Source organism: Perca fluviatilis, chromosome 5, assembly GCF_010015445.1.
Source record: "Perca fluviatilis chromosome 5, GENO_Pfluv_1.0, whole genome shotgun sequence".
Taxonomy (NCBI): domain Eukaryota; kingdom Metazoa; phylum Chordata; class Actinopteri; order Perciformes; family Percidae; genus Perca; species Perca fluviatilis.
The window spans coordinates 26,622,600-26,645,007 of record NC_053116.1 but is presented as its reverse complement, the minus strand read 5'-3'; the positions used below and the strand labels follow the sequence as shown (position 1 = coordinate 26,645,007).

At 39.8% G+C, this 22,408-nt stretch overlaps 1 protein-coding gene across 1 annotated transcript; it reads left to right on the top strand.

Annotated features, from left to right (window-relative positions):
• The first annotated feature begins 427 nt into the window (after positions 1-427).
• Positions 428-17,712, top strand: LOC120559562 (transketolase-like). Its single transcript, XM_039801384.1, has 14 exons — positions 428-734; positions 2,834-2,951; positions 3,583-3,696; positions 4,825-4,922; positions 7,980-8,171; positions 8,518-8,636; positions 10,052-10,248; positions 10,450-10,614; positions 11,835-11,991; positions 13,031-13,161; positions 13,359-13,442; positions 13,747-13,840; positions 13,956-14,078; positions 16,922-17,712. Exons 1-14 carry the CDS (start codon positions 628-630, stop codon positions 17,107-17,109), a joined length of 1,887 nt encoding a protein of 628 aa, XP_039657318.1. The 5' UTR covers positions 428-627; the 3' UTR covers positions 17,110-17,712.
• Positions 17,713-22,408: the final 4,696 nt, after the last annotated feature.

Genomic DNA, 22,408 nt, shown 5'->3' with positions numbered 1-22,408 from the left:
GATACTGGTGCAGATGTATGACTATTTAGTTTCACATCACATGACAACTACAAGAAAAGTCCATTAGTGTGTGTGGATTTATGTTCCTGTAGTTCCTATATAAACCTCTAAACATTATTTTGCTTTTATAATATTTTACAATTCCGGCTGTTTGAAATTAATTAATCTTGAGATGGCCAGAACACTGTACGAATTTGTTTTATTTGCATTATTATTGTTTTCACTCCTGAATTTTCTGTCCGTGTCTTAACTTCCCCCAGAAAATGTCATTAGAAAAAATATGGCGCTGTTGAGGTTGAACCTGAGCGTCCCTGACCAGTGTGTGCCGGAGCGTGCGAGTGTGCGTGTGGCCTTGGTCGCAGTCCAAAGCCCTCCTCCTATTGGCTGTGCTCATGCGTGACAGTTTGGAGTAACTGTAGGCTCCTTAGATTAGCCATATTCATAGGCTTATAAACACGCCCCCTCCCTCCTGTCAGTCTCTCAAATTCAACACCACTGCCTCTTTTTAACCCCTGCCGTTGTCCACTGCACACTCATCGCCTTTATTCTCAGGACAGCAGACCGCGGACTTTTAACTCTTAACTTTATTTAACCGGCTTGTGTGTGCGTGTGATCTTCTTTGGCCAGATGGAGGACTACCATAAACCGGACCAGCAGACGGTGCAGGCGCTCAGGAACATCGCCACCCGGCTCCGGATCAACTCCATTAAGGCGACAACTGCAGCGGGCAGCGGGTAAGAGAGATTAAACAGAGCTGGAGATGTATAGCCTGGAAATATGACACAACAAAACAAGGTTACTGCCCTGGGCCAGTTGCTGTATGATTCATGCACCTGTCTGTTTAATGTGCCTGTCTGTTTAAAGGTCAAATTATAAAGTAGGACGCGTTTTTAAACACAACACGGAGCCTGTTTCCCAGATGGACTGACTGTCCCCAGCAGATGCGTGCAGGAGGACCAGCAGCATAAAGCTACAGATGCAGAATATCACAATATTTGCGTCCCGTGTGGTGTGCCAAAACGGACGGACTTTACTAGATTGTCCTATTTATTTTCGCTGAGCGTAAAACAGGTCTGTGCCAACATGAGTTGTGCGTAATTTAGGCACTTCTCAAGAAAGGTGTGAGGTGTAAATGTCTTTTTGTTTGTCATTTTCCCATCTGTATTTCAGTTTGCGAACGTGTTAAGTTTCTCAAAACAATGGGACTTATTAAATTAACATGCGTGTTTGTTTTGCACAAATCATACAATATTTATTAAATCGTGTCGGATTTGGAGATTCGGCATTTAAATTGCAGCATGTGCACCGGTGTTGCGCGCTCTCCCATAACCCTTTGCATAGCCTACTCTGTGATCGGTTATGCAACAGAGGAGGAGCAGAGACTAGATCGGTGCATCATCCCGTGCAGCCAGCTCGGTCGACTTGGTATGTAGTGGAAGCAGAATGGGACGGGAACGCACGGACGCGCTTCTTCCGCAGCGTCTGCGTCCGTGCGTGCGCAGGTGCAGCTTGTCACAGAAATGTTAAGTAGCTATAATTAAATAGGAAAATACGCCCGCTGAGAAATTTCAAAATAAAAACGGAATTGACAACCAAGCGGCAAAGCTAGAGTGATAGAAAATAACAGATTAAAATAAAAAATTATTGTAGGATACGTGAAACTAATTTCAGCGTGCCTTTTTCAACACCCAAAGCTGACTATCCCAGACAAACTATGACTCTACAGTGTGTTGTATATCGCCTTTGTTTTGCTTACCTTGGCATATGGCGATTTATTCAGATTTTTTTTCTTCTCCTTTTTCCAGTGATTGATTATTGGTGCCTGAGATCTATAAGGAAGCTGCTTTTTTTTAAGTTATTTGAGATATGCTGCCAGTAAAGGGCTGTATGAATGAGCCTTAAGTAGCTGATTCAAAAATCAGTCGACATATGTGAAGGAAAAAAACTGTTTTTGTTTTCAGTTTGATAACTGAAACGTGCACAAAATAAACTGTAGACTAGCCTTGTTTAATAATCCCATTCTTTTATCACCGTAAGTGTTCGCATTGCAACCATAGATATAGCATCGCTCACTCACCTCACAAAGAGCATCCTTCATCCTATAGGGTCATGCTTATTCATCATCTCCACCTGGTTTCTGCTTTTGCTCATTTATGATTATTTGATCACATTTTCCATTTCAGGAGAGTAAGGAAAATGCCATTATGGAGGAGGCCTGAGTGAGGTATTATTGGCATGTGGTTTGAAAATAAAGAGATTAAAAACATTTAAGACATAAAATGTCATCCTAACCTATTTTGTGTTAAATTGTCTTGACTTTAACAGTTTGGGACTACACATTGAATTATGCCTTTGTGCTATATGTGTGTGCATGTATGAGGGAGAGTGTGTGTGTGTGTGTGTGTGTGTGTGTGTGTGTGTGTGTGTGTGTGTGTGTGTGTGTGTGTGTGTGTGTGTGTGTGTGTGTGTGTGTGTGTGTGTGTGTGTTGGGGGGCATTTACACTTATTGTGTGTGTTTGAGGGTGAGGGATACTGTATTATGTACTTACTGACCCTGATAAAGTCAGTCTCAATAGTGTACTGTCTGTCTTACATAACTCTCTGACTACAGTTGGTCTGGCATGAATTAACCCAGGCATCCAAGTTGACAAAGAGTCAAACTCCACTTCTGATTGCCACTTTTTCTTTGCCTTTTTTTCCTCCCTTTTCTGTATCTGTGTGTGGACAGTATGCTCTGATCATGCTTATAGATTTAAACTGAGGATTCAAGAGGCACATTAAGTTTTTAATTTGATTGTTGTTTATTTCTTCTCTCGCCATCATTTTGTTGCAGTCATCCCACATCATGTTGCAGCGTGGCAGAGATCATGTCTGTGCTGTTCTTTCATACCATGAAGTACCGACCTGAAGACCCCCGTAACCCCAACAACGACCGCTTCATCCTGTCCAAGGTAACACACACACACACCCACATAAATGTATGGGTGGCAGGTGTTCCTCTGATGCATGCACAGAGACAACACACATAGGAACATCTAAAACAACTGATTTACTAATTATGAAGTGACACATATTGGAAAAAACTTGTGCATGTTTAGACGTTTAAATGCATATTTAGTTATTATATTGTTTGATATCTGTAAGGTGCCAGTGGCAAATTCCAGACTTTGCTAATTGTCATGTCTAATTTGACGCACACACACTTTAGAATGAAATTTTATTCTTTGTTCTCTCACAATTCATTTAGCAGGAAACTCATGGTGCGGAGGAAAAATGTAAATTAGAGATGTAAAAACAGGATAGCTCCCATACATTTATAAGATAACAGTTGCAAATTCCAGACTTTGCTAATTGTCATGTCTAATTTGACGCACACACACTTTAGAATGAAATTTTATTCTTTGTTCTCTCACAATTCATTTAGCAGGAAACTCATGGTGCGGAGGAAAAATGTAAATTAGAGATGTAAAAACAGGATAGCTCCCATACATTTATAAGATAACAGTTCTATCTCCAGCACAGGCAAATCAGGTATACAGTATGGGATTTTACACTCTTAACCTTTCACCTCTGCCTCCTCAGGGCCATGCGGCCCCCGTGCTGTACGCCGTGTGGGCGGAGACGGGTTACCTGAAGGAGAATGAGCTCCTCAACCTCCGCAAGGTCGACTCTATCCTGGAGGGACACCCTGTGCCGGTGAGGTGATGTTCAGACCTGCAGGAAGTTCTGGGGCTGAAAGTCATTTATTCCAACTTACACATTCAGTATATGCATTAGGAATACATTAAAACCCTTACACAACCATCCTGTGTGTTAATTCGGGATATTTTACTGGTATTTAGATGGTAAATGGATGTTGTGAAAGCCAATTACACTCATAGCCGGCCCTCCACCCATTAACACATCAGAATCTTTCTGATTTGACTTCAAAACAGTTCCCTAAGCTGTTTCCTGATATATTTTACCAACTCAAAGATCATATTGCAAGTTAAGTTTAACTTTGCTTCCGGCCTTCTCCTGCATGTAGTCATCTGTCATACTCTGCTTGCTGGAACTTATTTGGGCTTTTGGCAAACCTTTTGACTGCATCTAAGAATCTTAAAATATAGATATGACATGACCAAGGAAATACAGTACGTCACTGGATGTAGTCATACTAAAACGTTCATATATGCGGTAGCATTTCACTAGATTTCGCTTAGCAATTTAGCATAGTCTAATTTTCCCTGCAAGAAATGGTTTGAATATTTCTCACACGTAAAAATAGAGGCAAAAAGCTTTTGAACAGTGGTTCCCAACCTGGGGATTAAGACCATCCAATAGTGAAAAAGAATAATAAATATCTTTCTGCAACACACACAAAAATCTGGTTTCGGTTGTCTAGCCTTTCTGTAATCTTTGCCTTTTTCCCTCTAACATACTGGATAGTTTAACCTCTTGAAGCCAAAAAGTTTGTGAATGAATACTTTATAACATAACATGTATACTTGCTGCACATTCGGTTCATATAGAGACATGAACGCACATAACAGACAAACTGTACGCAGGCAGGGACATGGTGACAAAGATGTTCTTGTGTGACAGAGATGGTCCGTCCACGGCTCCTTTCTCCTCTGCTGCAGACATTAATAAGTCACTGTTCACATAAACCCAGATACTGACACACTGCTAGAGTGTAGCTACATAACTTTCTCGCATGTTAAGTAATAATAAAAAAATCCATCCACTGTAATTCCTGTTTTTGCAAACTTGAGCTCTCCTGCAGTCTGTAGAGTATAAGGTGTGTGTCTGTGTGTGTCTATGTCTGTGTCTGTTTTTTAACAGAAGCAGCAGTTTGTGGATGTGGCCACTGGTTCTCTGGGTCAGGGGCTGGGAGCTGCCTGTGGAATGGCCTACACTGGAAAATACTTTGACAAGGCCAGGTAAAATACATACAAAAACACACACACATTTTTACGCAGAGACTCTCCCAACATGCGGAAGACATACATGAAGGAGCACAGCAGCCCTGCTTGCATCTGCACAAATTAAGGTAGACGGTATGAAATTATGCATGACATAATGTACGCCACAGTGAGCCGTGCTGACATGTTACATTTCAGCCTTTCAACTTTGGATCAAACCCCACCTGACAGGCCTGGTCTGGGTTGACATTTAGGCAGCCAGTCAGGGAGCCAGGAGATCTGACCTCTGATCAGTTTTACCTTCAGATCAGGATTGAATGAGGGTATCTGTTCAGTAATCTGAGATCAGAAACGACTCCAGGAAGAAATCAAGTGGTAAAAGAAATCATAGATTTTTATTTTCTAAATATAATTTTTTTTTTTTTAATCTTTTATATTCACTGTTGATGGTTTTGAACATACTTGTGTCACAATAGATTAACAGGCCTGAAATGCACAGTGGTCATCTACTATTCAGCTGAACGTAGCAAGGTTGCACATCAGTCCTCGCGTGTCTCTTTTGTTCTGATGTGATCTAGAACGTGCCACATGGTGAACAGTCCAACAATAGAGAGAGAGATGGGAACAAATGCCATTCACATTTTCATAGAAAATGGATATAATACAAAGGCGTCCAAGCGGAACTCCAGGAACATAGTTTGATAAATTTAATTGCGGACAGACTGGACTGTTTTTGTTTTTACACATAACAGACACAGTAAAACAGGCGTTTAGGGAATGCCGTACTTGCACTCTGAGTTGGCTGGCCTTGATATCTCTCGCTCTGCATTCTGTGTGCACTCGATTGTTTCTGCTCTAATAATCACACATGCAAGAGCACAGCTCCTCCCTCATCTCTTGGCCTCACCCATCCTCTCACCAAAAAATGGCAAAATCCACAATTGTGCTTCTGTGACATCTATGTATTCAAGGTAGATTATATTTATACATCGTACATGTGATTGTGGACGCTGTGTGTGGTTGTGCATGCATGCAAAAGGGCGTATACGTTGCCCAGCTTGTCAAGCTAACTCACTGCAACATGGCTCAGCACTCACTTTAGAAGGCTGCATTACTGGTCTCCTAACATAATCTGAAACAAAAACTGCTGAATGGCAACTATATCAACCATCCTAGAGGCATACACACAACCTACACTGCTGAGTGGAGCAGCAGGAATATGTCACCTTTTATATTATTTCTGGTCACACTGTAGAAGGAAATGAATCAACAAGCAAACAACCCTCAGCTTCTCTTAGGGTGTGGTTTATTAGAATACGATACATGAATGAACCCGTCAAATTCACTTATCAGCAGAAACTAAATAACTGACACTTTTCGTGGCTTCACGCTTGATGTGACTCCGGTTCAATACTTTGTAGTTGTAAATGTTTAACTATGAGATTATTGGATCAAACTAATGCAGTGTTCCTCCTGATGCTCGTTCATGCTTTGCTCCAAACCCAGGAGATAATGCAATTCATCACCGAGTGTATTGGCTGGAAGTTTCTTCTACGTTGGTCGTTTGCGTGCGTGCGTGCGTGTGTGCGTGCCTGCCAGTTGGATGGCTTTGGGAGAGGTATCACCTTGTCTTGATTTGTTATTCTCACCTTGCAAAGACAAGATAAAAGACAAGCACACACACACACTCACACTCACACACTGGCTCAACCTGCTGTAGTTGTGCAGGATGCCCTTCAAACTTCTTGATCTTGTACCATATTGGTTTCACCTTTGACAGAACCTGCAACTTTTACCACTGATACTTACAAATTTGAAAACCTCAGAAGTGAAAACGATGAAGACTAAGCCAACTTCATACGTTTACTTACACAGTGGATTAAACATTAGATCTTTATCATACATGTGCATATATTTTGGGGAAAAAAGGAATGCAACAAATACCTTAAGGGCAAGCATTCTATATTTTAATAAAAATGTGACAAAGATTGACATTTTAGTTTCTATACAAACCTGAAGGTGACCTGAACTTTGTCATTTTTCACAGTCTCTTGTGATATGCTTTTATCCCCAGAAAAGGTAAAGTGAACTGAAGTAGCTAAAGATTCCTTGAATCCAAACTTAAATAGAGAGGAACCTTACCTTTTTGATCCTGTTCCTTTAGACCAATACAGTGTTAGCTGCATTCACAATGATCCTGAATTTTAATTAATTAAAGATTTTAAAAATTTCAAAAATAATCTAAAAGATGACTTATGCATCATTTTATTTCAACAAAGGGGTGGTCACACCAAATATTGTATTTGATTTAGATTTCTCTTCTGTTCATTCACTGCATTTTGTTAATTGATGAAAATAAACTATTAACACTTCCATTTTTGAAAGCCTTCTTAGTTTACAGCATTTTTATTCATACCTGCCTAAAAGTTTTGCACAGTACTGTATATATATATATATATATAAACTATATTAAGAGCCCTGGAATAATGGACACTGGCACTTTTTTTCAGATTTAGTTCAAAGCATCTGTATATTTCAACACAGATAGTTTCAGCGGACACATTTCAGAAACCGACCTTTAGAGATCTGTCTATCTGGTTATTAATGTTTCCACCTCCAGCCACAAATCTCTACTTCTTTTCTCTCCCTCTCTCCATCTCCACCTCTGTGGCATTCCTCCCTTCTTCTCCTTTCTTTCTGTGCCGTGTGTTTTCTTGGGGTTGGAATGCGTGGAGTAATGCGGCGTGTCTCAGCCTTTCTTCCAGCTTTAATGAGAATGTGTCTGTTTGACTGGAAAGCTGTCAGGAGTCATTACGCCACAGGAGCAACTAGTGAGGATGATCAGAGCTCAGCGGGGGGGGGGCGAGGGGAGAGTGTGTGTTTGTGTGACTGTTTGATCTTTGTGTGTGTTTAGGTGTGAGGATCAGCTGTCACATTGAGCCCTATAGGATTAATCAGTAGATGGGAGAATGTGCCAAGAGGGATAATGGAGCTGATATGGAAAATGAATCTCTTTCTTCTCTCTTAGTCTGTCTTAATAAGCGCCGCATTTTGTCAAAATCTCTTTGTTTGTAGCTATCAGGTGTTCTGCCTGCTGGGTGATGGAGAGCTGTCCGAGGGCTCGGTGTGGGAGGCCATGGCCTTCGCCTCATACTACCAACTAGACAACTTGGTGGCCATTTTGGACATCAACCGCCTGGGTCAGAGCGACCCGGCTCCACTCCAGCACCATGTAGAGAAGTACCAGCGACGCTGTGAGGCCTTTGGGTGAGCAGGGGGAGTCAGAGGGTGAGGGTGTGCACAGGAGGGTGGGTATTTGTGCATCTGAATCTCTTAAATGTGTGCCAAAATGATTGGACAATTTTTGACTTTGATAATCAATACATGGGTTGGTGTCAAAATTGGCCTGCTGCATGTCATCTCTCTATCCAACACTTGCAGAGCACTGATATGAGCTAAAATGCTAGCATGCTGAAAGGTGGTACTGATTTTAGGGGCCTGCAGGAATTCCAGTAGGATTATTCCATAAAAAAAAACGGTACAGTTATATTCATTCATAAAAAAACGCACCTGTAGGACTGCATTTAAAGTTTGATCTCCTCTGTTTTCTCAGCTGGCATGCCATCATTGTGGATGGCCACAGTGTGGAGGAGCTGTGTAAGGTGCTGAGTCAGCCCCGCCACCAGCCACTCGCCATCATCGCTAAGACTATCAAGGGCAAGGGCATCCCAGGTACAATAATCAGGAACACACGCAGTGATCCACTGTATGTGAATTCAAATATCAGTGTGGTTTTATCCTGTAATGTGTAGAGTTTAAGTAAAGTTCTCACGTTTGTCCTTTTTTGATAAAAAAACGACTTAATTATAATAATAATAATAATAATAATAATAATAATTCCTAAATAGTGTGTGGAGCAGTTACCTACTTTTTTTGTGCCTAGATGTCTCTCTTTCAAATATGGACATCAATCTCTCAATGACCTAACATATTTCAAGCAGAACAAATCAGAATAATCATAACACACACCGTATTTCGTAATCATGACATTTGGCGTTTATCACTAACCTGTTCCAAAAACCTGTTTCTAAATGATGACTAGGTAAAACGGTGGCAACTCACTGGGAATAATATTTCTGTCAGAAGTTTTTTTTAGCTGCCTGGATACCCGCCGCCAGTGCAGAGTGGCCCTAACTCGCTGTAATCCAGGCAGCGCTTCAGTGTTTTAGCTGCTGCAGCTCAGTAATTCCTCAGTAATCCCAAAAATGTGTAGGATACACTCGCAGCAACAGCCCATTGTGCTTGTGTTGTGATAACGGTAAGGGGCAGTGTGTGTGACCATGTGTGTATGGAGAGAGAGAAAGGTAAAAAAGACAGTTGTTATAACAGCAACATGTGTGTGTCTAAGAGAGGAGTACGTCTTTGTATACATACGATTTTGTCAGAATGAAGAGGCCACAGGTCTATAACAACACTCACCATTTCTAACATTTTGATCTTCGAAGTAGCCTGTTGGAACCCACTGAAGTGAACGATTGTTATGAGTGTGACAGCTGGCCATGGTTTATTTTATGCACATGCATAAATGTGAAGGTGATACGTATAAAGGATATCAGGAGGAATTTAGTTTATAGAGTATATGTATTTTATATTTTCAGGTGCATAAAATATTTATCTAAACGTGGCCGGGTTTGCTCGGTTGGTAGAGCAGGCGCACATATATGGAGGTTTACTCCTTGACGCAGCTGCCGCAGGTTTGACTCCGACCTGCGGCCCATTGCTGCATGTCATTCCCCCTCTCTTTCCCCTTTCATGTCTTCATCTGTCCTGTGAAAATAAAGGCCTAAAAATACCCCAAAAAATAATCTTAACTTCCTTAATACCAAAAGCCAATACAGGTCATCTCTGAAGGTCCAATTATGAGCTTCTTAATCCTCACGGGATTATGCTTTATCAGTTAAGCTCTACTATATCTGCCACTTTGCAGCAGTACATTTTCCAGTTTGTCACCATTCTTATTTTATTAATAAAAAGGTTGTTTTTGTTACCTCCAAGCTGTAATATGTTGTTATTGTCATGTCTTATACTGCACAGTAACAGATGTACTCGTTTGTTCTAGTCCTCAGTTGCGTTTGTGTGTCTTTCAGCGGCTGAGGATAAGATGGGCTGGCACGGGAAACCCCTGCCCAAAGACATGGCCGACAGCGTGATCAAGGAGATGCAGAGCCGCATCATCAGCTGCAACAAGCGCCTGTACCCTGCTCCGCCCACTGAGGATGCATCACCTGTCAGCCTCCGCAACATCCGCATGCCAAGTGCACCCAGCTACAAAACTGGAGACAAGGTATTATCAGTGGTGGCAGACAAGCTCAGATGTCTTGAATAACCTTAAAAACCCATCATATGGGAATTATATTGTGTTAAATTGGCCTTAACGAATAAATGTGATTTAATGGCACAACTTTTCAGATGGAATACAACAAAGCTTCCGCCAAGCTGGAGTATCTAATACCAATTGGTTGTCTGTTTGTCCCTGTGTAACCAGATTGCTACGAGGAAGGCGTACGGCATGGCTCTGGCCAAGCTGGGCCGTTACAACGACCAAGTGGTGGCTCTAGATGGGGACACCAAAAACTCCACCTTCTCTGAGCTCTTTAAGAACGAACACCCTAACCGCTACGTGGAGTGCTACATCGCAGAGCAGAACATGGTGAGAAAGAGACCTCTTCAGTTAGATGGCTGGAGACATTTTGGATCATACAGGCTGTTAAAACTTCCATATAATTAATAAAATAAGGACATTTGGTTCTGACATTACGGCAATATACTGTATGTCATATCAGGTTCATTTTATGTCGTAAGTATTAAAATAAATATCACTTTTTCTAATATGTGTTTACCTTCCGCTATGTCACAATTTATTTGAGGTGGTGTTGCTCTCACGTCATCCCTTGAGTAGCATTAATATAACCACCTACATATTCTAGTTTTATTAACATCAGCATCATTATGAATACTTGAAGGGTCGTTCCACACAGCAACAACAGGCCAATCACAGTGTGTCATTGTCTGTCGGGATTAGTTAAAAATGTGCATCGTCATGATTAACCATGAAACATAAGTGTCATTGTGCTCTTTGAGTTTTTCAGAGCCTTTTAATAACAGTAAGGCTAACTGTGTACTGCTACATTACTTACAGTTACAGATGAAAGTGTGGTCTGCAAATGTTCTTTTCATGCTGCAATGGGATCGTTTGAGTGATGAATTTTTGCATTCTCAATTACAATGTTCATATTTCTATTTGTCATGATTCTTCTTGACATTTCAAGAGTTGGTTGGTTTTAACCTCATAAATTAGTAAATAATTTCTGCATGTACTGAATGTAAAATAGTTTTTGATGGCTTATACTAATCAGTTTTATTAGACTACTAGCATCTCTGTAAGACAGAATTTTTGGGTGGGTATGACATGCTGTGCTCTGTAACCACTCACAAGGCTCTCCTAAGACTCTACTTTGACCTAAATGGCAACATCAGCATGCTGACAGGCCGATGCTAAGCATGTTTAATGTTTACCATATTCTTCATTAGTTAGCGTGTTAGCATACAAACATTTGCTAATTACCACTAAACACAGCTGAGGGTGATGGTGATGCGATTTGCAACACTTGTGAGAACAATTGGCCACAAGTCAAAACACTCATAATAAAGTTGTTTTTTATACTACAAGTGTTGCTGAAGTTGTGACAAGACTTTTTCACTTTTCCAAGTTAAAAATAAATACAATTTAATGGTGGCGTTACAGGAAGTGTTAGAGGATCACCAAAGTAAACAGGATTTATCCTCTTGGGCTTACAAAATGTTGTTTCAAACCATCCCAATTTTGTATCTCCTTTTCCCTCCATTCTATCTCTCTGTCCTCTCTTGCAGGTGAGCGTGGCCATAGGTTGTGCCGTGCGCGACCGTAACGTGGTGTTTGCCAGCACCTTTGCCACGTTCTTCAGCCGGGCCTTTGACCAGCTCCGCATGGCCAGCATCTCTGAGAGCAACATCAACCTCTGCGGCTCCCACTGTGGTGTCTCTATTGGTCAGTGACCTGTGACCTTTCAGCGGTTCATTTTAAAGTCCTTTTACTGACTTTTTTCCCACTCAACATTGTATCATTGTGGCTTTGTAGGATTAGGAGGATTGTATAATGGCATTCAGATGAGAGAAGGAAGACAAACATGATATTATGATTACATCTTAGGGTAGTGAACATTTTGTTAGCGTATAACATTTGTCGCAAGCTGTGCTTTTAAGGATTTATCATTATCGAGTGATCTTGTTTGATCTTTATGACATTCACTGTGACCCGCCTTTCCTCTCACTACTCCCTTTTCTTCAATCCAGTTTGACACAATTCTGCTTTTGGAGTGATTCAGCCCACTGAAGCAGAGATCTTCAACAGCGGGTCTGAGACCCCTAGGGGGTCCTCAGAGTCACTGCAGGGGGGCCTCCAAATTATTGTTAATTTTTTTTTAAGTTTTTTTCAAAAATTGAAATGTCTTAAAATGAATCCAACAAATAATAGCAAATATAAATCCCCACTGATGACAGGCGTATTGGCCTAAAGGAAAGGTAGTCACTAAGCTGTATGTATGTATGTATGTATGTATGTATGTTTAACATTAAAAGATGATATATAAAATCATGCCAAAAATTATAATTCTATAGCTTAGTTTTCAATGCAAAAAAAAGTGGGTTGAACTGCTCCTCACTATGTCTGTTTTAATTTTCCTGATCCTAAACCTCTTCCACCCCCCCCCAACTTCTCACCTCCTCTGTTGTTCTGTTGTCCATCTTCCTCTCCTGGTATCAGCACTCTTCCTCCTCACCTCCTCCCTCTCACTGTCTCTGTGTCATGGAGGTGATGACAGAGCGGCCTGATCCTCTTTCACCTCTTCCTCCTCCTTCTCCTCTTTCTCCTTCTCCTCCACCTCTTCAGGTACATTGCATGCGCACCTTTCCAGACTGTATGCATGCCAGTCTACCAGAATTTATCTTCCAGTCTACATTAATAAACATGTGAGTCTTACTGTACCTGACTTTTGTCTGTTTTTGTCCGGATATGTGTGTACATTTAGGCGAGGATGGGCCCTCTCAGATGGGTCTGGAGGATCTGGCCATGTTTAGAGCCATTCCCACGGCAACCGTCTTCTACCCTAGCGACGGTGTCTCCACTGAGAAAGCTGTGGAGCTCGCCGCCAACACAAAGGTACCCATAGTCACTTGCAATAAGAAATGAAAAAGAGTTGAAAATTGACATCCTTAAAAGAAATAAATCTAAAGGTTTAGAGCAGTGTAAAAGATCCATCATATTAAGATGTGTGGGATTCAATCTTACACAGTTTTTTTGTGTTTTAAAAAGTATGGAGCCATGTAGATTGTTTGTTTGTTTCTTGTTTGTTTCAGGGTTTGTGTTTCATCCGAACGAGCCGCCCAGAGAACAACATAATTTACAACTGCAATGAGGACTTCCATGTTGGTCAGGCTAAGGTTTGTAGCAGTGTTTTTATATATTCTTCAAACTATTTCATGCTCTTCTTTGGACTCATTATCACAAATGACAAATTCTCGGTGCATGCTCTGCTGCGACATTACGTCATTTCTACTGTCAGTTGTTCGAATGTGTGTCGGTGTCTTGTCTTGCTGTGTTTTGTATAGTTTTGGTGAGTTTGTAATAGTGTCCTTGTCTCGCTAATTATCCACAATGCTATACCTATATAAAGTCTTCTGACTAGACTGTGTGCACGTTTCCATATGGAGTCCACATACAAATATCTCTTCCCTTCCCACTCAGGTTGTGTTTAAAACCAATGACGACCATGTGACTGTGATTGGAGCAGGAGTGACCCTCCACGAGGCTCTGGCTGCTGCTGAACAGCTGAAGAAAGGTATAAAAAAAAAGACTAAACAAAAAGAAACCAGCCCATGTCAGCATGAAAGTATACAGTCTTTACATCAGTTGGACTGAGGTTCCACCCTCCACATTCCTCTCTCCTCCCTCAGAAAGAATTAACATCCGCGTGATTGACCCGTTCACCATCAAACCCCTGGACTCCAAGACCATCATCGACAACGCCAGGGCCACCAGAGGACGCATCATCACAGTGGAGGACCACTACTATGAAGGTGAAGAGTCGCAAATGGCCGTTCCAAAAACAAAACAAAATGTGTCATCCTACATCACCCAGGATTCAACTCTGACCTGTGTCACATAGCCTCCCCTTTCCACTACAGACTCTCCAATAGATCAAATTAAACCTTTACAAATTAAAACTTCAAATGATTTTTAAACCACAGGGAGGCCATATTGGTGATAATTACATTTGTTTCCTGTGGTATAGTCCTGGAATTATGATTTGATATTGGTTTGATTTATATTGTCCTATTGACAGTTATACTATTCTCATAAAATGCCAGAAACACATTGGTCACAAAGTTATCTCAATTTCCAAGAATTTCAATTTCTGGACACATGCTGCATGATGTCACATACACTGACATTTTATATGTTAAACATTATACTTTCCGACAGGTTCAAATAATATAGAGCAATTTAAAGTGCCATTCTATTGCATAAATCTACTGAATCATGTCCACTTAGAATCAGGACAGTCCCATTTGCATGGGGTCCCTAGCATTGGCACGACAGCTAGCAGGCATAAGGATTGTTATGCAGCTGCTTGCGTGTTTGTGGTCATGAATAAAAATGCCTGGAGCAGCAAAGGACAAAGGTCTGTCTGAAGATAGAGAAGCCCTAAGGAAGCTGGAGTCTGAGAAAGGGAGGAGAGGGAAGAGCAGCATGAGGAGGAAGAGGACAGAGGTATAGGGATGCTGTAAGTGGCAAATAATTGGGGTGAAAGTTGTGGGTATGAAGAGACAGATTGAAGATATAGAAAAGGTGAAATGGATCAAAACAGTATAGGAGATAATGGGGAAGAGAAGGGGGAGGGGGAAGGGGGAGGAGCTGGGAGAGCCTGTCAGGGTTTCTTAATTTCAGCTCTGCCTTTGGGCTCTCGCTGACCTACATACAGTACCAGCATGACAAAAACGAGTGTCCAGAATTATGTTTGTGTGTTTTTTTTTCTTTTGTCCTACATGTAGCTAGTTTAATTGCCCGTTGAGATTACATCAGTCTGTTTGCCATGATAGAGCAAAAACAAAAAAAGGGAGATGACACCATTGTTTGGTGTCACACACACACACACACACACACACACACACGCACACACATACTTACTTTTAATTGGATTTACGTGAGTGGTTGACCACATGCAAGTGAAACTGTAAAATGTTTGCAAGAGTGGTAATATGTCCATGTGTGTGGAAGCTGCACATATAAAGAAAGGCTGTCCAAGAGTATAACATATTTGGTGTATGCGTGTGTTGGCACTTGGTAGAGTGTGAATACCAAGTGGTATCCAGGGAACAGAGGGATGTAGTGTACAGATGGGTAAATGGCGTGCAGAGGGCAGTATCCCTCTCAACAGATTCAAGATTATTTTTATTGTCATTCTAAAAAACACTTCAGGAAGTGCAGTGTAGAACGAAATTACATTGCACTGGACCGCCATAAGAACAGACATAAGAACCCATCAGCAGCTAAAAGAATGCATTTATAAATAATGTAAAAATACGATATAAATAAGATAACTGGCATTTTAAAAATATGAGAGAAGTAGAAATACACGTGTAATCTCATATCCCGCCCATACCCATACATATACTTATATAATATATAACACACATACTGTATGTTCCACATTGTCTCAGTTCAGTGTGGTGCTGTTCAACAGAAACCGTTTCATCTTAACAGATTTTTTGTTTTATTTCGTTCAATGTTGGAAAAAGTTGAATGAAGGAAGTAGAAGCTGAGGTCCTGTGGTAACTTGTTCACTTTCCTTGGTCAGATAATGTAAAGAGGATGTCTTTCATCAGTCTTTCGGAAGAGTCTGATGAATGATGGTTTTAATGTCAGTAGTAGGTACCTGATTATGTGAGAATATGATCAGAAAACCAGTGTAATTTTTTTTATTTTTTTTAGCTTTTTAGAAAAACTGTTAAAACAAGCCCTCTATGAGAAATTACATTCACCATTAAAAGCTAGCACAAAGCTAACCCAAATGATGCATGACTTTGGCCACCCATAAATAATGCATACTACTACATACTACATTCTATGCTACTGTAACGTTCACAGTGAAATGTTTTAGAAATAGTACAGATTGCAGATTGTTACAACATCGTTGTAACAATCTGCAACAAACTTTCTCCAGAGCCATCACACCACCTTTTGCACTTTTTATGTTTTCACCAGATGTGTGTTGGATTTCCAACTGCGCACACAAAAAACTGAGAAATTGCCATATGCATGTAGGCATTTTAGGAACAATTCAACATAACAACACACGAAAAACTCAAAGCATAGATAGAATTTGCAGATAAAATGAGGTTGGGATGGCACTTTCTCTGTCGCTCTCTCAAACACCAGTAACAGCTAGCACATCAACAAAGGGCTGTGAAAAAATGTAGTAGTGAAGAACATGTAATGCCTTTCTCTTTTTCTCATTCCTCAGCTTTCATGTTTAAACAATCAAAAATGTTTGAATGACAGTTTGGAGTGAGAAGTAAAAAAAAAAAAAGGAGTGATAGAGGAGGGGGGAGGAGAGACTTAAGGGGGTGAAAGTGAGACAGAGGAGGAGTGAGCAAGTCAAAGGAGGGTGTTGTTCGTCCTGTCAGTCTACATCACATCGCTGCAAAGCTCAATCGCCCGTGAAGCTCGTGAGATTCAAGATGACAGTTGACAATGGTGGAAATCAAAAGAAGGAAGATTAAAGAACAAATGAGAGACTTTGATCTGAATATTAGGAGAGATTCTAGAACTAAAAAAAGAAAGTTTTGTCTGTGTGTGATTTGGGTTAACTGGCCCTTTTAATCAGTAGAGCTGACTGCTGTATATTGTGATTCCTCAGGTGGTCTAGGTGAGGCAGTGTGCTCGGCAGTAATAAACGAGACCGGCTTCACCGTCCACCGCCTGGCGGTTTCCCAGGTGCCACGCAGCGGCAAGCCCCAAGAGCTGCTCCGTATCTTTGGCATCGACCGCGACGCCATCACTCAGGCAGTCCGCAAGGTGCTCAGCAGCTCCGCCAACGCCAAGTAAGAACGCTGCAGCGGTGGCAGCCAGCGGCAACAATATGGTAAAGGACTCCGTGGTTCACTGGCGATCACCATGGAGACAACAAACAAATAAACCAACACAGAAGGAGGGGAAGCCCTTCTAGCCCACTCATGCTCTCCTTCTCATTAAACAAAAAGCATTTGTTTGGGAAAAAAAAAAAAAAAAAAGATAACATGGTTTTTCTCTAACGTCGTCGATGTGGTTTTGACCCCCCAGATTTTTACCCCATTAGTTTGTGTAAACACTTCCCTTCCCTTCACACACACATCCACACCTCAACCCTCTAAGCCCTTCCTACCTCCCAGAGAAAGTTCTGGTACTGCTGTAGTGTTTCAGTAAAAGCAGTGAACGTGGTTTGGAGTAAAGTGAAGTCTTTTTATATTTTCTGTGGAACCCCTCTCACTTCTTCAGCGCGCGGTGTTTCGTACGTCTGCACCCAGTACGACTCTGTAAATCCCACCCCACTAGATCCAGCAGGGTGTGGAGAAACGGTTTGGTCTGTTTGAGCACTGACTGTTTTTAACCCTTTTGACCCTGACTTGGCTGGGACTGCTTCACATCAATAAAGGGATGGTTTCTTCACAACACTTGTGTCGGAAGTCTTTCTTGTAGATTGTGGTTGCAGTGAAAGAAACATTGTGCATTTTCTTTATTTTTACATCATCCTATTCGCTCACATCCTGGATAACAATTTTTTCAAGATAGCATACAAGTAGCCTATATAAAAATTCAAAGGAAAATATACTGCCTAAACCACATCCATTATTTCTCACGAAGTAATATTGCTTCTGTAGCCCATTTTGCTTCTGTAGCCCATGGCTGAAACTTTTGATAAAGACTCTTCATGTTTAGTCAAGCAGCGTAGCTCTAGTGATGACAACAGTTGGACATCTGTACACCCAAAAACTAATTCTGTTTTTTTTACTTGCATATTCACAAGAATACCAGAATATTTCCAGCTTTAATAGGTATACACCAATTGAAGATGCCTAGTGCCAGATGCTGGCTGGACTTGGTCACAGCAGGAAAAGCACAGGTTTAAATAATAAAATTAATGATGGCTGAATTCCATTTGGCTGCTTCAGTGCTGACTCCCTGTCATGACTTACAGGGACATTTGATTTGAACAGAGCCATTGTTAATGTTATTAGTAACAACTGTTTTTTTTATAGTTTAAGATTATGTGCAAGACATTTTTTTTTATTTGGAACACTTAATGGTTCCCTGCAGAGTTTTTGGCCCCTAGTCACATTATGATCTGTTTTTCAACAAGTGGTTCTCAATTTTGTTTAGCACAAATACTAAAAAAGTTATGTTTTCAGCAAACTGCTCAGTATGGTCTTTTATGCAGTAATATATATATATATGCAATGTTCTGTAACATTAGCCAACAGAAGCTATAATGCCCTGCCACTGGCTGTAGCTGTGAAACCCGTGAGCGTACTGAAATGAGCAAAAGTCCGTTTTATTGTTTAGAAATTCAACTTTCCATTTGTGATAATGTGTCATTTGTTATTTCAAAAGGTACAGTGTCACTTTAAGTACTCCCTCTATGTCATGTCCTGCCTAAACATGCGGTTTCAACCAGAGATGAGATATCTGTCCACCAATATCTGACCCTTAATTGACAAGTGATTGACAGAATGAAGATGAAATAATGGCTTTGAGAGGTTGAGGCACTACACAGACATTACTCCAGATCCTTCACCATTTTTTGGCAAACTCTAAAATATAAATATAATTGCTTCAAACTAAGAATATTTAGTACCTTAAATATGATGCAGGATATCCATTCAGGAGTAGCAATCCTGAAGACTTTTCTAACCTTCTCTGTCCAATCTTTAGGGACAGTCAGACAGCAGAAAATGACTCGTGGGTCTTTTAGGCTTTAATGCCCTCTTATGAAATTGTCTACAGTTCTGTATATATGTCTCTGCATCACCTTATGCAGTCTGTTTCTTAGTTTTAGATTAAAGTGCCCTTGTGGCTGGTTGAAGTCTGTAGGATCAAGCCCACATCCACCATGTGCATATTTAATGTGTGTTAATAATTGAAAAGCCTATTGAAAGAGTCACCCGGACTGCAGCATGTGAACGTGTGTGTGAGCAAGAAATGTGTGTGATATACTGTGTGGCATTTTAACTGTTTGCAATTTAGAAAATCGACATGAGAATTATAATACTGTAATTGCCTACAAATGATGTTGGGTTGAACCGTAAGGTTCCAAGAACGAAACACAAGAAGAAAGAAAAAAAAAAAAGAAAAAACAAGCTCAACTTTGGCATGAACACTGTGATTTATTTTAATGCTCTCATAAATCCAGTCGTTTTTTTTTAACCAAGTAACTGATTAGTTTTTATTTATGAATGCTGATTCAGCAGTAAAATTTCCAGTCGCCTACTACTTCTGAACACTTTCAGCTACAAAAATCATTCAAATATCAAATGTTCAGCTCTTTAAGGACTTTTGTGCTTAACTTTTCGCCACCATTTATAGTTTTTCAAATATTAAGCTTTTTTCTTTTTAAAGTCAATTGAGCAATCTTTAAATCCCCTTCAAGCTTTTTCCACTTCTAAATACTACTCCTCCCACAAATGTTCACCTACAGATGTCATTCAAACTTTAAACTTTTCACAAAATCTTCAGCCAGTAGAAAATGATTCAGCTTTTTGATATTTTTTACAGTTTGTGTTATCACTGTTTAAGTTTAGTGCTTCTTAGGCTTTTTCTGTGTTTTTAAGGGCTGCTCTGTGTGGGTGATGTCACAGCTACAGTGCAAAAGAGAGAGAACATTGCCTTAAAACTTTCTCTTTAACTTGCTCTCACAGCCACAATTCTTACTTCTCACATACCATTTATATGTCAAAACCTAGATATACTTGTGTTCTTTCAGCCAATGTGCTCATTTAAGCATAAGACTTACTACATTTGGCTCATTGAGCCTCCAAATGACAAAAGCCACAGAGTACCAGTTTTTCACATTGCTGATATGCCCCCCTTTTTTTACTATAGCCACAAAATTATTTATCAATGTGTCCGCAAATGCTTTCTGGGGCTGACGTTGAAGTCATTATATTGATACCACGTATTGTTTAGGTTTTTCTAGAGCTTCTTCAATGGGAAGTTTTCGAGGGCTCTTTCAGTTAATCTCAGATAGATATACTATACTATGACTATTTTTATGACTTTTTTCAACATCCTATACAATACCTTTTTTGATCACTTTTCTCGACATACTATACTATGACTTTTTTTGACATACCATGCTATGATTGTTTTCACACAATATCTTTTAGTGGCACAGTGACTCAGTTGTTAGCACTGCTCCAACTAGCACCAGCAAGTAAGCAATGCACACTCTGACCAAGGTTTGATTCCCAGTCCGGGCTGGCCCTTTTCATGACGTTTTTTTCAACATACAATACTATGACTTTTTCATTACTTTTTTCGACATACTGTACTATGACTTTTTTATATATATATATTCTATGATTTTTTTCAACATTTTCTACTATGACTTTTTTTCAACATACTATACATTGACTTTGTTCGAACATACATATGACTTTTTAATCCCTTTTTATTAAACATACTATGCTATGACTGCTTTCAACATAATTTCTTTTGTGGCACAGTGGCTCAGTGGTTAGCACTACTCCAACAGGCAACCAGGAGGTTTGATTCCCAGTCTGGGCTGATGTTTCTTTCGACATACTATACTATACATTTTTTCAACATACATACTATGACTTTTTTATCACTTATTTTGACATACTATGACTTTTTTATCACTTTTTTCGGCATACTATGACCTTTTATGATATACATTACAATTACTTTTCATGACTTTTTTCAACATGCAATACTATGACTTTTTTATCACTTTTTTTCGACATACTATGACCTTTTATGATATACATTACAATGACTTTTTATCACTTTTTTCGACATACTATACAATGACTTTTTCGATACACTATATACAATTTTTTTATATTCTATACTATGACTTTGGTACTGCTCCAGCAAGTAGGGACTGCTGTCACTGACCCCTGATTTGATTCCTAGTCCGTCCGGGCTGGGATTCTTTTGTGTAAAGTTTGCATGTTCTTCCAGCCTTTCTTTGACATACTATTACTTTTTTTATCATTTTTATCGACATACTATTCAATGACTTTTAATGAAATGTTTTGACACGCTATGCTATGCTTTCAACATAATTTCTTTTAGTGGCACAGTGGCTCAGTTGTTATCACTGCTCCAACAGGCAACGCGAAAATACGCAATGCAGACTCTGATCCAGGTTTAATTCACAGTCCAGGCTTATTTTGACATACTATGACTTTTTTATCACTTTTTTCAACATACTATGACCTTTTATGATATACATTACAATTACTTTTTATGACTTTTTTCGATATACTATATATCATTTTTTAATATTCTATACTATGACTTTGGCACTGCTCCAGCAAGTAGGGACTGCTGTCACTGACCCCTGGTTTGATTACCAGTCCGGGCTGGAAGTTTGCATCTTCTTCCAGCCTTTCTTTGACATACTATGACTTTTTTCGACTTACTATACTATGACTTATAACTTTTTTCAACATACTATACTATGACTTTTTTATCACTTTTTTTCAACATACTAAATTTCGACTTTTTTGGACATGCTGTAATATGAGTTTTTTATCACTTTTTTGAACATACTAAACTGACTTTTTAGGATTTTTATTGGTATTTTAGGCCTTTATTTGATAGGACAGCTTCAACAGGGAGGTGGAATGACATGTAGCAAACGACCGCAGGATGGAATTGAACCTGTGGCCGCTGCTGCAAGGACTGAACCTCTGTACATGGGGAGCACGCTCTACCAAAAGAGCGACTTTTTCATCACTTTTTGACATACTATACTATGACTTTTTTCGACATACTAAACTAGGACTTTTTTATGACTTTTTTCGTCATACTATACTATGACTATTTTATGACTTTTTTCAATATAATATTATGGCTTCATGACTTTTTTCGACAAACTATACTTTGACTTTTTCATCACTTTTTTCAACATGCTATAATTTGACATACTATGACTTTTCGACATGCTATGACCTTTTTTTTTAAAACCTTAAAATATTCCACTTTTGTTTAATACAATATTGGTATTATTAAACATTTCAGTGAAATTCATACTAATTAAAACAATTCCCACTTTGCCACTATTCTCCCTACTTTACCTTTTTCTATTTTTTATGACTTATACTTGGACTTTTTCAACTAT

Coding starts and splice junctions, on each gene's coding strand:
- LOC120559562 (XM_039801384.1), top strand. CDS start 628: ATGGAGGACTACCATAAACCGGACCAGCAGACGGTGCAGGCGCTCAGG. Junction 2,952..3,582: donor ACCGCTTCATCCTGTCCAAG/GTAACACACACA, acceptor CTGCCTCCTCAG/GGCCATGCGGCCCCCGTGCT. Junction 4,923..7,979: donor AAATACTTTGACAAGGCCAG/GTAAAATACATA, acceptor CTTTGTTTGTAG/CTATCAGGTGTTCTGCCTGC.